Below are 15,165 nucleotides of genomic sequence, written 5' to 3'. Positions count from 1 at the left end.
ATTATATTTGTATCTAGAAATGATACATCACTAAGAAATTTGATTGGATTTCCACAAAAATACAAAAACTGTGTAATTTCTAATTTGATTAATAAATACCATTAACTTGATTATATTAATCCATTATTTGTTCTCTCTCACTCTCTTCTCTTTCTCTTTCTCTATCTCTCTATTAATTTTTCAATGAATCTATTATTGTTTTTTAATAAGTAATTTTATTCTAATCGTTAGAATTCATGTTTAAAAAATCAAAAAAAGTTATTAAATTAGGTGTATGAAAAAATACAGCCAAGAGAAAAAAAAATTGAGTAATCATATCCAACTTAAAGACGAAGTTCATTCATTATCACAGTAATACATCATCTAAAATATAAAAAAGTGTTTTAAATCACTATGAAATAATTTTATTGCTGTAGTTATAATTTAATACATTGTTTCCTTCGATATTCATACCAAAATAAACTTCATGTACTTATACAAAATTAAAAAGATAATATATTTTCTCTTAGCAATAATATTGTTTAAATATATTTTACAGATAAAATTAATTATGCAATATGGCGTATGCATTATAATAATTTAATTGGAATACCTACCTAAGTATACCTTTTTAATTTCTATTATATTAAGTATTTTTTAACAGCAAATACTATATGACAATTGTGCTCCTATTAATACTTGATTTATAATAATGTAGTTTATTTTATAAATGTTCAAAATAATGTTCATAATATTCAAGTTTTTAACATATTGAAAACCAAATGTACAATATTCTAATATAATTAAGCAAAACACAAAACGATCTATTTATTTTTAGTGTTTTAAAAACTAAAGAAACTAATAAAATAAATTTTGATTATTTAATTCATAATGAATGCTTTCCTCGAGTAGATTAGGTTGAAGATTTAGAACTTACATTGGTGGAATTTTTATCTTTTAGTAAACATATTAAGTTTATTACTTGCAAGACACTATGAATTGTAGGTTTTATTCGTCGTGATGCATCGGACTTTGATCAAAACAATTGTCTCCTAAAGTTATACACATCATTTAATCATTATAGTACGGTCGATTGTAAAATATCTACGGATCTGTTACATGTGTGGTCCCCTTATGGCTTATACTCAGAAAAACATTCAAATAATTGAAAAGGTTCAAAAAAGTTTTCTTACATTCGCTGGTTATGTTCTAAAAATCTCTCACCCTCCTCATGATTACATATCTGAAGTATCGGAATTTTTAAATTCATCTAACTTTAAAATTATATTAAAAATACTAGATATAAGATTTATTAATGATTTAGTTCCGGTTAAGATAAAGGTTACCCGTCTTCTCGATAGAGTTACATTACATAATATACTCAGGATCCATCCCGTAATTAGCATATTTTCGAAATCAGTACTTGTAAAACTAACTAGAATAACTAGATATTTATGTAGGAACCCTATTCAAATAACTATGCGTATAATTAACTCAGACCTTTGTCTCCTATAGACTTTTAGTGCAAATGAAGTACAAGTTAAATTTTTGATTCGGATCACACAATGTTTTATTTTTAATTTAAAAATACATTTGAATAATAATTATTACTTGTACAATTTAATTGTTATCTTAACAAATATGTATTTTCTCTACAAACTTCCGTCAGACGTAGAAAAAAAATTAAAATAAAATAAAGACACTTGGTTCTATGACATACCAAGTCTGTATACATAGGTATTACACATATTTTTAAACAAAAAATATTCATGAGTATTTATGGATTGATCTAAATATAATTTATTTTTTGAGTATAAAGTCTAACTTTAATCAAGCTTATGTTTGATACATTTTGAGCAACCGTATATCGTATAAGCTTATAAATACTTTTTATGAATGCTTAAATTTAAAAAAAGAAAACCTTGTATTGACCCTATAAAGTCTTTAAGAACATATTATGGTTACTGGTTGTGGTAAATCAAAACTCAAGAGTCAAGATTGTTTTGAAATATAATGATTATTCGAATACCTATATAATCAAACTGTACAGTTTTCCATACTATGTATTTTATGCAATTTGTTAACATGAGCACACTCCAATCCTTATGTATAATATTTATAGAATCTAAGATAAAATAAACTTCAGAAGTATCAACATTTCAAAAATTGTCCTTATTTTAATAGAAAAAAAAGAAACTTCAAAACATACTTGGGTAAATAATACTTAATAGTAAATAAAGATAAAATAAAATCAATACAACATGCGTCAATGTAACACTCCCTTGAATTAATTTTTTGGTTTATTTAAAACTTATTCTTGTTGGAGTTTTAAAATGTAAATTTAATTTTAAAAATGTAAAATAATATACATTTTTATTTAAACTTAAGAAATTGCTCAGTTGAAATACTTGAAATATTTACTACTTCTTAGTAATTTGTTGTTATTTACGTATAAATGTTTAACAGTACAATTTATAAAATAATATGGGTATTGAATGTGTTTAAGGATCCATCATAACCATTTAAAAAAGAGAAATTAAAATTAAATATATGTTAAGAATAAATAAAAAATAATTGTAATTATTCAATAATTTTCCAATAGATTAAATACTCACATAAAATAATTAGACAACATTAAAATGTCTCTCAATAGGATAAGTGAATAAAAAATAGATAGTGAAACTATTTACTGATATTTCAATACTATAAATTCATCCCGATTTTCATAAATTTAAATCATTTAAAAATATCCAATTATAATAGTATCTATTTATTATAATTTATAATAAAAGTATAACCTACGAAATTATAAATTTCAATGAACATATACATTTATAAAATATGAGTCATTTACTTTACCTATTAAATATCTATTAACTAGTTACTTACAAATCATTATTTGGCAGGAACACATGACTTAACGAACACCGTTAGTACAAATAAACAGTTGAAGCAGAATAATATATTTATATACAAAATTATACACACAATATCATCACTTATAAGATTTCTTAAATATAACGACTTTATAATATTTAATTAAATATTTTATTATTATTAAATGAAAAACATTAATTAAGTTATATAACGATAAAATTCACGCGGAAAATAACGTGTCGCAATTTTTTTTTAAATTGTGACTCCAAACCCCAATACTTACAATAGTACCTATACATTTAAAATAATAAATAAATCATTAAATCTCCAATTTTAAATGTTAATGTGTTGTAGTGTTATAATGCATATTACATTAAATGAAAATTAATACGTTTTGTAAGAAACACTTGAAACGTTAATATAACCTGTGTACGCAATAAATAATATAAAGAGAAGATAGTGCCTACATTATTGTACATCACAATTACACCAAAATTTTAAATTACCACTTAGCTACCTTATTCTTTATATTGACGTATATAATTTATATAACATTGCATACTTACAATTTCATACTTGGCCTATGAAACTCAGTTTAAATCTTAACTATACCGTACATAAATAATAATTAATTACAATAATTTATACTAAATACAAACGTCTAAAACAACTCACTAACAACAAAATCTAATATTTATAAGCAACATTGCTATGATAGTGTATCATATGAAGATGATATCAAAATCTGAGAGAAATATGTATCATATAACATCGAAAAGCTGTATATTAAACACTTATTATAGCTGAAAATATTAAAACAAATATTCGTCATAACAATACCACACGAATTTTCAATATATAATATATCATGGTACTACGTATAACTTCAATAATAAAAGCGATTTTACACGAGTACAAAACAAAAAATTTATTCCAGCGCTATAACTATCAGTGATTTCCTTGACTTAAATATAATTAAAAACTGAGAAAATAAATAAATATTTCCGTTTATTTATTTTTAGGATATATTGTTACAAAGCTATTTCTTAAATAAAAAAAACGTCAGTTTAATTTGTTTTATTTTATAAGTAGTTAACTATTTAAATATATATATATATGTATATTTAATAATAAAATAAAAAATGCACCAGAAAAAGTATTAACATTTTAAATAAGAAAATAAACAAGTATACCTAAGTATTTTTAATTTAACACTCGACTATTTTATTTGATATTAACTTTAGTTCTATATTTTATCTCATGTTAATATAACATATTCTATTATTTTATTATTATTATTATTCAAGCATTCAAAATTGAAAATACAAATACAAATTTCAATCGTATTCAAAAAGCTAGATATAATGGTTTTAATTATATTATTTATATACATTTTACACAATTAGTACAATTTTTAATTATGTAAGAATTATACTTAATAATAATGCTACACTAATAAAGTTTCATACAGTTCTTAAATCAACAGATACTACTAAGAATTTTTATTTCATTATAACTATTTATAACGTATTTAATATAATACTTACTCTCAAAATTCTGTAAGGGCTATCTGTCAACAAACATACATCTCCATCAACGGTAGAACTCTGACGAAAAATGAGGGGTGTAAGGCTGAGTTTTTCACTTGACGACAACATTCGTCCTGTACCACCAACTTTACTCCCGTGTATTCTTCTCATTTGAATCAACTGCCACAAACGATGTTTCTACAATGAAAATTGAAAATACAGAATATAGAATATTAATCATAAATAAAAAATAGAACAACCAATCCATACCGTGACATAAGCTTATTATAATACAACCCTATAATACTTAAGTTATAGTTTTAAGCGTTTTAACCCTTTTTCAAAAACTTGATAGTTTATAAAATGATGTGTGTCAACATGATATAACTTATTAAAACGCACAAAATATTACGTTTATTTTTAATGTTTTCATCATTTTAGAATAAAAAAAAATGCCTACAAAATATGTCATGAAAATGAGTTGTGTATAATGATCGCAATAATCTTAGAAAAGAAACGATAAAAACTAGATTGTCTATTCAAATTGACATTACCTAATTTACAAATTAAATTAATAAAAAAAATTTTAATTCTGTTTAAATTTTCAAGTTGAGAATAATTCTTATAATTATAAAAATAATAATAGTTATATTGTCATAAAATTATTTATGATGCATAATAAGAAAATTTCATAAAATGAAATAGAATTTAAATTCAAAAGAAAATTCATTCATTTGCAGCACAAAATTCATTTTAATTTATTTTTTTTTAGTTTACCATTAATTAGGTAGTTTTTATTTTAAAGGGACTTCAAATAATTTAATAAAGTTTAAATATAATTTTTGTCTGTTTGGATATTTTATAAAAACGTTTGAAGAAAAATGTATCTATTATATTCAATATATTTATTAGAGCTAAAAACCATGTATTTTATTTCAAAAAGTTCAAAATTAAACCTATAAAAAGTGTTTGTATACTTTCGCTTTTCAAAGTATGAAAAGCTTGCTATATTCTATAGTGATACTGCATTATACTTTAATAGTATTCATTATTATAAATACACTACATATTAAAGATTAAACTTCAAAAATATGTTTAGTATTTAAAAATAATAGTAGTCTTATATTGAAAATATTTGAAAACATTCCAAATTTCCGGTATTAAATTCTAATTTTATATATTTAATTTGTTTATAATTAATAATTATTATAGGAATTACAATTTTTTATGAAATTTTGGATGAATCATATATGTCTATGGTATAATAAAATTACTGATTTTATACCATTTTTCTGAAATGTATCAAAAAATAAATATTCACTAAAAAATAATCAGTTTTAATACCTATATTATGAAATTAAAAATCTATAGAGACATACGTAGAGTAACTATTTCTAAGTACGAAACACCATAAATCCAGTATCATACCAATCTAGATTAGTGAATATATAATATACATGTATCTTATAGAAAAAAAAATAATAATCTTACAAGAATAAATAGAAGTAATTATTTTAAAATTTCTATATTCAATTTTAACAATAATAATAAATCAACAAAGCATATTTATTTGAAATAAAATCAATATACTTAATATGTAAATGAAATTAATGATTTTGTTGAGAACTTGCATGTATAAAATGACATAATATGAATCACTCGTGGGAAATCATAATTTAAACCACTTAATTTAATGAAGATTGTTAGGCACTTATAAATAAATTGAAAAATAATATATGAATTAATCTTACATTAGAAAAATGTATAACCTGAATATATTTATTATAAAAAATATTTTGAAACAACAAAGTATATTAGTTTCTTTAACTAACAAGTATCACTTAAATGCTAATTAACCAAATAACAACATACCCATTATTTATACCATTTGACGTTTGCTATAGAAGTCAATTATAATAAAATGACGTAGCTATAATTTTAAATAGGAGGAACCAACAATTTATGAAAATATAATAGAAGAATTTTCATAAGTAAAGTTGTTCTCGTAACAAATTAAAATTATCAAAAATACGTGGACTTCATTGTTTTTAATGAGGATTTAAAGTTCAAAATTTCAAATGTTGACAAAGTTATTTTAAATTATTTCATAGCTAAAATCGATATAATTTTAATTTTACTAACTTTCGCAAATTTATTTTTACTTAAAATAATTTGTTTTTTATAAGATGAGAAGTAGATCTAGAACTTCTTATAAATCTTTAGAACTATTTTTTAACAAAAACTTCACATTGCATATTGATATTATACTATTTAATTGTTATATTATATAATACATTCATACATTATTTTTATTAACTTGAATTAATTTAAGGAATGATAATCTTAAATTATAATATAGTGAATATTTTGAAAAATTTCATTATGTTCCTATGAAATATAATAATACACAAAACATTTAAAATCCCTACGATTCATATTTCTTGAATAACGTATAACATAAAATCTAAAATCAATAAAGAAAAAAATCATTTTTTTTGATTTAATACCCTCTCATAAAAATTATAACTTCAAATATTATTAAAAATAAAGTTTTGACAAGGTATTGTAATTTTTTAATTGCTTTAAGAACCTTATGATGAACCTTGATTATAATTTCAAGCATTTTGACCTAGAATTAAAATGTTCATTAACATTTATAAAAAAAAAAATGTCAACAATTTAATTTAAAATACCTAAAAATAGCTCTAATAATAGAAATATTTTTTTAAATTTTATCACAACTAGAAAAAGATATATAAAATATTAAGCGAAAATGCTAAGTCTTATCAAAAACTAGTTTTATTTTTCCAAGATGTTTTTTTTAATACTTTGATTTTTAAAATTATTTAAAAAATATAATACAATTATTATTAGATGACACATAAATGGATTAACTCAAAATGTTATGACAAACACAAAAAAATACACATTACTTTTAAACTAATATTACATCACTCTATCAAATAATGAAATATATTATATAAAAATGTTTTGAAGTTATCGGAACATTTAAAATAGATAAACAAATAAACAAAAACTTAAAATTTAATAGCAACTTAAGTAAATAGTAATAAATTAAACTTTAAAACATTACCTGAGATGGAAAAAACGTTAGAAAATATTTAAATACAATACTGATGTTTACCATAACCTTAGCTTATACGAATATAGGTACTTCATTAAAATTTTAAGACATCAAACAGTACAATTTTTACATGTGTACTATTTTCTTCGGAAAAGAATTTTTAAATGTTCACATTATCAATATTGACAACATTTTATCGGTAGTTTTCATTATTATTAAAATTATAATTGTTTATATCATACAAAAACTACGGAAATTAATTTTAGTTAACACGTCATAACATTAATCTGTCGTAGGTATAATTAAATTAAATATTTAAGATTTTAGTAAATTTCTTTTTAAAAAGTTCTCATCGCGCTTCTTAAATATAATATAGTGTATACAAACAAAATTAAATTTCAATTAGAATAGGTATATATATATTATGTACCTTTAATTACGGAATCGATGCTATATTGATGGAATCGACGGAAACTTATTACAATTCTGTGGTTTTTTTATTACATTAATACAAAAAAACTAAATTAAAAAATAATTAACATTGTAACTTATAAGTACTAAAGAATAATTTAATCCAACAAATCGTTTATGACTATTAATAATAATTAAGTTTAAATTGATCACAATTTACAAAATAAATTAGGTTTTTTAATATTTTAAACTGCTTTAAATTTTTAAGGATTCTATGTTAAATAATTAATAAGTGTTACAAAAATGGGGGATATTGCAAAAATGTATAGTATACATTTTCAAATAAAGATAATATGAATTTATAATGACGAATTATTTCCTTTTTGAAAATATCGAATCCTAATAAAGATTATTGGGGCACGTACCAGTCTAAACAGAATTAAAGCCTTAACCCTTGATCATATTATAACTTTTGCAAGCAAATACATAAAATAAATAAAGAACTATGTATTAATTATTAGGTACATGTTTTATGAAAATTATGATGGCTTTCCTAATGTCACGATAATAATGAATAATCAACAAAACATACGTGAAGCTTTTTTTATGTTTTTATCATTTAATTAGGAATCTAATAACTACTTCGAAAGGTTTCATAAATAGTTATAGGTATATTATAATATACTATACAGCGTATAGACTACAGGCACATCCTTTAAACAAAATCACTATTTTTTTTTCTATTAAAAATATTAACCAATGATGTACAATTATTCTATACAATAATAGGATTTATAAAATATAAGTTTTTTAAGTTTAACATATATAATACATTTACAATGAATCCATTTTTAAAACTACCTATCAAAATAAATAAGTACCTAGTACCTAGTCACCTACGTTACTTAAGTGACTAACATATATACATATTAAATCTAAATATATATTTAATTATACTGTGTAAGGCTTTTCTCTGTAATTTCGACAGTCTTATCCATCACTGTAAATTTTTTAAACGGATTTTTATGATAAATGTATCGGTTTTGATTAATTTAACGAATTATATGCCTAATGCCAATCCAGCACTATTTGATTCTATCGATTCAATCCTAGTCCTTAAGAGGATATTTGTTGAAACTAATATGATAGTTAGTTACGATGTATGCAACATTTTGTAATTCCCATATTATTTATGGATATAACAACTTTCAACCAAAGTGACCCTTAACCGTTATCATCGTGACCATTTTCCACCAAGTTATATTCCGATTACCCCCCAAAAAAATTGATATATTAGTTTAAGGCATTTAAGCTTTAAATAGTTTAAATATTAGTTGAGAATTCTTGAACCTAAATACAAAAAATTGTAATGATTACGATATACTCTTATGTGCCTCACCTTACCTTACCTCTTATAGTATTTTATTGTATCAAGATCACTAATTAGTAGTTTAGCGTCAAAATAAATAATTTTTTTTATTTTATTATATACGGGCTAGGCCCAAAGTACAATAATATGTAAGTAAAATAATACATGTTAACAACAAGTAAATAAAAGTAAAACAGAACTATAGGCGCTAAGCGAATAGGTCTGATTGGAATGTTGAAAATCTGGTCAAGGATATGATCTAGCTGGTATTTCTTTACGTTTAAGTTCAGACCAATAGACTTAAACCAGTTAACTAAGATGTTAATAAGTTCACCTTGCAATAGAAGACAGTCAAAATCGTTGCTAATACGACAGAAAAATTTTAATGATCACCAACAATGTCATCACGACTAAGCGTCCTGGTCTAGACTCTAGACCCGACACCCGTATTCAAGGCCGTTCAATTTTGAAATAAGACTGAATAGTTAGAATTTCATATTTTATTACATAATATAACATATATTTTATACATTAACCCCCCCCCCCCAAAAAAAAAAATAAAAATATTTTCTGGCTACGGCCTTGCCCGTATTGTATTTCCATCATCAATATAAAAACCAAGTAAACTGAAGAAAGAATGTTTTTGAGTACGAATTTTTCGAAAAGTTAAGCAATAATATGATCTAGAAGAAAAATTGACCTATAATTCCTGACAATGTTGATATAATCCATTATCGGAACAATGAACATAGGTTTCATATACCTTATCATAAGGTCGAACTGCAAGATTCAGTAGTTAAGTGCATCATGGAAATCCCAAGTAGCTAGATCAACGTCGTCGAGTAATCTTATAGTCTCTGGTCAATTAACAGTACAAACAGTATATTATAATTTATAAGTACAATATTAATATTAAATGTTACAAATCTCATTAGTCTAATGTTGGAATAAATTAAATTATAGAATAAATTTGCATTAAAAATACAAACAATACAAATAAGTTTTAATATACAAAAAAGAGACTTTTTTCATAGCATCGCCACCCCAGTAAAACCATTTTGAAATGTATATGCTCGTGAAAAATTTTTAAAATTTAAAAATTAGCATAATACGACCTAGACTATGAAATGTCAATATTTTTAGAGATTATACATAAAAATGCAATCTACACTGTTAAATAATTAATTCAAAAATCAATAAGTAACTTTACGTCAAAGTTGTCACGGTATCGACTGACTGTAACTTTCATTAACATCCACAACAACACGTCAGAAAACGGGTTCCGGTCGCGATGAAATAATAATAATAATACAGGATGTAAGTTCTCAAAAAATATTAAAAAATATTAATTATTTTATTTTGGCGGAAATCGAACATAGTAATAACGGTTGAGGGTGGGTGGAAAATGGATACCTCTGTTAAATATAATATAGGATGTTTGTAAATAACATTTTTTCTAACTTAATTATTTTAAATCTGATTTTTAAAACTTATCATAAATTAAAAATTTTATTTTTATACTTGGGATATTTTTTAATTATACTTAGTGTAACATTTTTAAATAAACCAATACATATTATGCAAAATATAACACAATTATTAAACTATGTATTCAATATATAAATAAATCAAGCCTAGGGCCTATAGGGCTATAACTACTTGTCATTTTTAGTACAGTTAAGAACTATTATCAAAATAATTAAGTAGGTACCTACTAATACATTTTATTATTCACATTCTAGAAGATTATTATAATATAATAAAGATAATTTTTTTGAATTATTATCAATTTACATTACAGTTGTGTAGTGTAACTTTTAAGTTGTAACTCATATTTACACTTGCATACTAAAACATTAATATATAATATCTGCAATTCTGAAAAGGTTAAACATAACTGAATTACTAAAATTTCCTATATTTAAAAAGGGTCGATTTTCAACTTTAAGAATATTTGTGGATAGAAAAATAGATCTAGTTTGTAATTTAGGCAGACAAAAATTAAAAATTCCCAGTATTTTTCAAAATAATGGGAAAAACCAAATAAAATCTAAGATAAAATACGAGAATTTTTATGTAAATCCAATTTTTGACAAAACCAATGTAGTTTTTTTGTGTCAAAAATGAATAACGTAGATATTTGAAATGTTTATAAATTATAATACATCATATGTTTCATATGTTTTCATGTCTTTATTAGCAATACAATCACATGTATTGAAAACATAGTTATAGGTTCCTACTTAGTGATAAAAGCTGACAGACCCTTCTTCCCAAAATCGTTTTTAATACACAATAATATACCATTGAATTAAAATTTAACATGCCCCGTTACAGTAGCCCACTCGACACCTAATGTACAGCAGAGCGGTGCCCACTGGCTAACCTTTTTAAAATTTAATTTTTATTAAGATTCTTAATTTAAACATAAATCTTTAGATAAAATAAAATATTTTATACATTATACAATTAATGCATGTTTTTAGTGAGCATTTTTATAACTTGAATTTTAAGGCTTATATTAAAATAATGTTTTAAATTTTACCCCAGGTATAGTATCATCATTTAGTTGAACATTCTTGCTGCTGCCAATTACCCATGACATCCACCTGATACCACCATCTCTAGTCGGTTCTTCTTTCATATTGCTATATGGATATAAATGTACAAATATCACTAGTTATAGTATTGCAGTATTGCAGGGAGTAAAATATTTTTCAAGTATAATAACCAAAAATAGTTAATGTATTTAAGTTTTTCTAAAATGTGATAATAATAAAAAATTGTACTTTCAAAAAAATATTTTTACATATGTTTGACATAAATTTAATTTAGTTACTAAATGTACAATGTAAACGATTCAATAAAATAAAAATAAAAATTTAAAAAAAATTATCTTAACACTCTTAGACCTTTACCTAAGAATTCGAAAGATGAACAAAGGTGGTGAACATGCAAACAGAGATCAAGAAACAACTGTACTGAAGCGGTATAAAAACACGTTTTAGAAAATAGCTACACCCTCGATAACGCCACAATCGATTCAATAAGCATTTTTAGGCGTTCCTTGTTTTCATAGAATAATTGCACTTACAAATACAACACACACGCACACATTTATAACACATGTGTGTATACACAAACACACAATTAATTATACTGCAAATAATAAATATAATATGCATACATAATATTATAATGATATGTGTTATACACGCAACAATTTTTCATTGACAATAATTAGAAAATAGATAACGTAGGAACATATTGTTGAACGGTAACTAAGTATTTTTTTTACATGCATATAAAATATATATAAACGTATACCCCATTAAAATTATAAGTATCAGCTCATCGCTCATCTTATAAAAAAAGTATATATTATTATTGTGTACATATATTATAATATATATATATATATTATATATAGTCAATTGTCAATATTGTCAATTGTTGCATGGATAAAATTTTTATTTTTTCAAACAATAAAAGTATTACCTAGGTACTTATTTTTTATAAGTTCGTGCTTATTTTATGTTTTTTTAATTGTAATAAATACAATTTTATACCAAACATTCACAATCATAGGTGTGTACATATAGTGGGTAGCTAATAGCTATAGTGTGTCTAGACACACCTCCTGACATTTAATTGGGGGGTCTAAAAATAAAGCCAGGGGAATATAATTTAATTTTGTACATTGTTTTACGTAAAATCCATCTTTTTCTCTAAAATATGTGATGGTGAAAAATGAACAAAATATTATTTCGTGTTAATACACAATAATATTGCATAATATAACGTTATAGTTAGCAACATTTAACATTTTCGTGTATAAATCATCGTTTATAATAGGAGCATAATATAGATACTTACCAGTTGGCAGTTATCATAACCAAACACCGTTTGAAATCATTAAATCTAATAATACATAGAACAATAAATAATTTTAAATGTTAATTTAATAATAAACGAATTCAATATTAAAGTATCGACAAAACTACAAAAATAAAAGAAATTACATGTATATTATAATATCTAATATATACAATAGGTATACCTACATCATACATATATGAAAAATAATTAAGGTCAGTTGTCTTGATAAGAGAGAATCTCAGGAGTGGATCCAGGAGGGGGCTCTAGAGTCCGCGCTCCTCCCCCAAGCCCGTATTTCTAAAAAATTGTTTATTGTTAAAAAAATATATAAAAAACATTTTATATTATCGACTTTTGCTATAAAATTTTGAGAAAATTATAATCAAGCCCCCCTCCCAAACCAAGTCTCTGGAGCCACCCTTGGAGGATTTAAAGACAGAAAGGAGTCCCAAAATACTATAGACATAATACATCACCTGAAATCTGCTCGAGCCTTTGTTTACTATATACAAAATAAAATCATCTGATATATTAATCTGTGTATACCTACTAATTATATTAACGAAAAAAAAATTTAATCAAATTTACCATAAATCAAATATAAAACGTATAAAAAATTTGTTAAACTAATAACTTTTCAAATAACTCATTGTAAAAAAACATTATGTTAATAGGACAGAATTTATAAATTTAGAATTATAATTTTCAATAAATGAACGATGTATTTATAACTTTTAACATCTATATAATATTAAAACAAATAATCGGCGAGAATTCCCTTAGCCTAATTATAATTCATTTTTAATAATATAATAACTAAAATTATTGATATTATACAAAACAGATTTTCTGTACAAAAGTTATAATTTTTGTTTGCAACTATTCAATAAGAAAACACTTCCAGAAACTAAATTTTTAAAATACATAAAAAAATTAAACTTTTCAAAGTTGTAACTAACTAAGTGTATAAAATGTATTATGGAATTACCTACCAAAAATAATTATATTACATACTAATATATACATATCTAAAATCTACATAAAAGTTATAGAGCAATACTTTTCCGAAAAAAAAAATGGTGATAATAAATAATTCAAAATAAAAATGAGCAAGTAGGTAATTGCTCCGCTGTCTAGTATACCTAAATGTCGATAACGCACCTACCTTGTCATTAAGTAAGTGACTGTAATGGGTGCATTACATTTGAATTAAATTAAAAATAATTACATACCTACACACGGATTCCGAATAGTATGGGCAATAATCAGTTAATATATATTATATGTTATTGTTTATAAATTATTATATTATTAACATTTGATTATTACCTATAATAATATTTATTATTTATATTATACCTACATTAATGTATTATTGTATTTAAATTTTAAATTATTACTGACTTCTATCGAAGAACAATGTGATTAAATTCGCGGTATAAAAAGGTAATAGCTTAAAATTATTTTAAATACTTTGAAAATGTGTTTGTGAAAAATATAATAAAAAAAGTAAACTTCTCAAGATTCTGTTCTTGCGAAGAATATTTTTGATCTAAAACAAAATACCTAAAAACTAAACATTATATATAATCTATATTCATCGATAATATGTCTGTATGAAAAAAAAATATGATATATTTTAGTTTCTGTGAGAAAAAAGAACTACTGCCTCCTATACTTATAAGAAACGTCTTAAATGTTAAATACCTAAAATAATAGCTTAATATATTTTAAAAAGTGCATTAAGTATAGAAAATAATAATTGTGTAATAATAAACAGTGGAATGTTATAAATGTTTTAAATAATAACAACATTTAAAAATTGGCTGAAGACAAGGGCGTGCTCAAGGGGGGATGAGGGCGTCATATTCCCTCCATGAACTTTTTTCTTATGTATTTATACATTTTGTGTCTATGACAATCAACAAAACAAAATACAGTTCATCCCCTCTTCCTCCCCTATTGGAAAAAGCTTAGCACGCCCCTGACTGAAGATACTTAATAATTTTGAAATACGTACTATCCAATATCGTCAA

The 15,165-nt window shown here is 23.5% G+C and overlaps 1 protein-coding gene across 1 annotated transcript; it reads right to left on the bottom strand.

The window, feature by feature from the left end:
• Positions 1-336: 336 nt before the first annotated feature.
• Positions 337-12,149, bottom strand: LOC126552265 (uncharacterized). The gene is made up of 3 exons (XM_050206962.1): positions 11,796-12,149; positions 4,404-4,583; positions 337-363 (listed from the first exon to the last, which is right to left on the bottom strand). Exons 1-3 carry the CDS (start codon positions 11,892-11,894, stop codon positions 337-339), a joined length of 306 nt encoding a protein of 101 aa, XP_050062919.1. The 5' UTR covers positions 11,895-12,149.
• Positions 12,150-15,165: the final 3,016 nt, after the last annotated feature.

Source organism: Aphis gossypii, chromosome X, assembly GCF_020184175.1.
Source record: "Aphis gossypii isolate Hap1 chromosome X, ASM2018417v2, whole genome shotgun sequence".
NCBI classification, from domain to species: Eukaryota; Metazoa; Arthropoda; class Insecta; order Hemiptera; family Aphididae; genus Aphis; species Aphis gossypii.
This window is presented reverse-complemented; position numbering and strand designations above follow the sequence as displayed.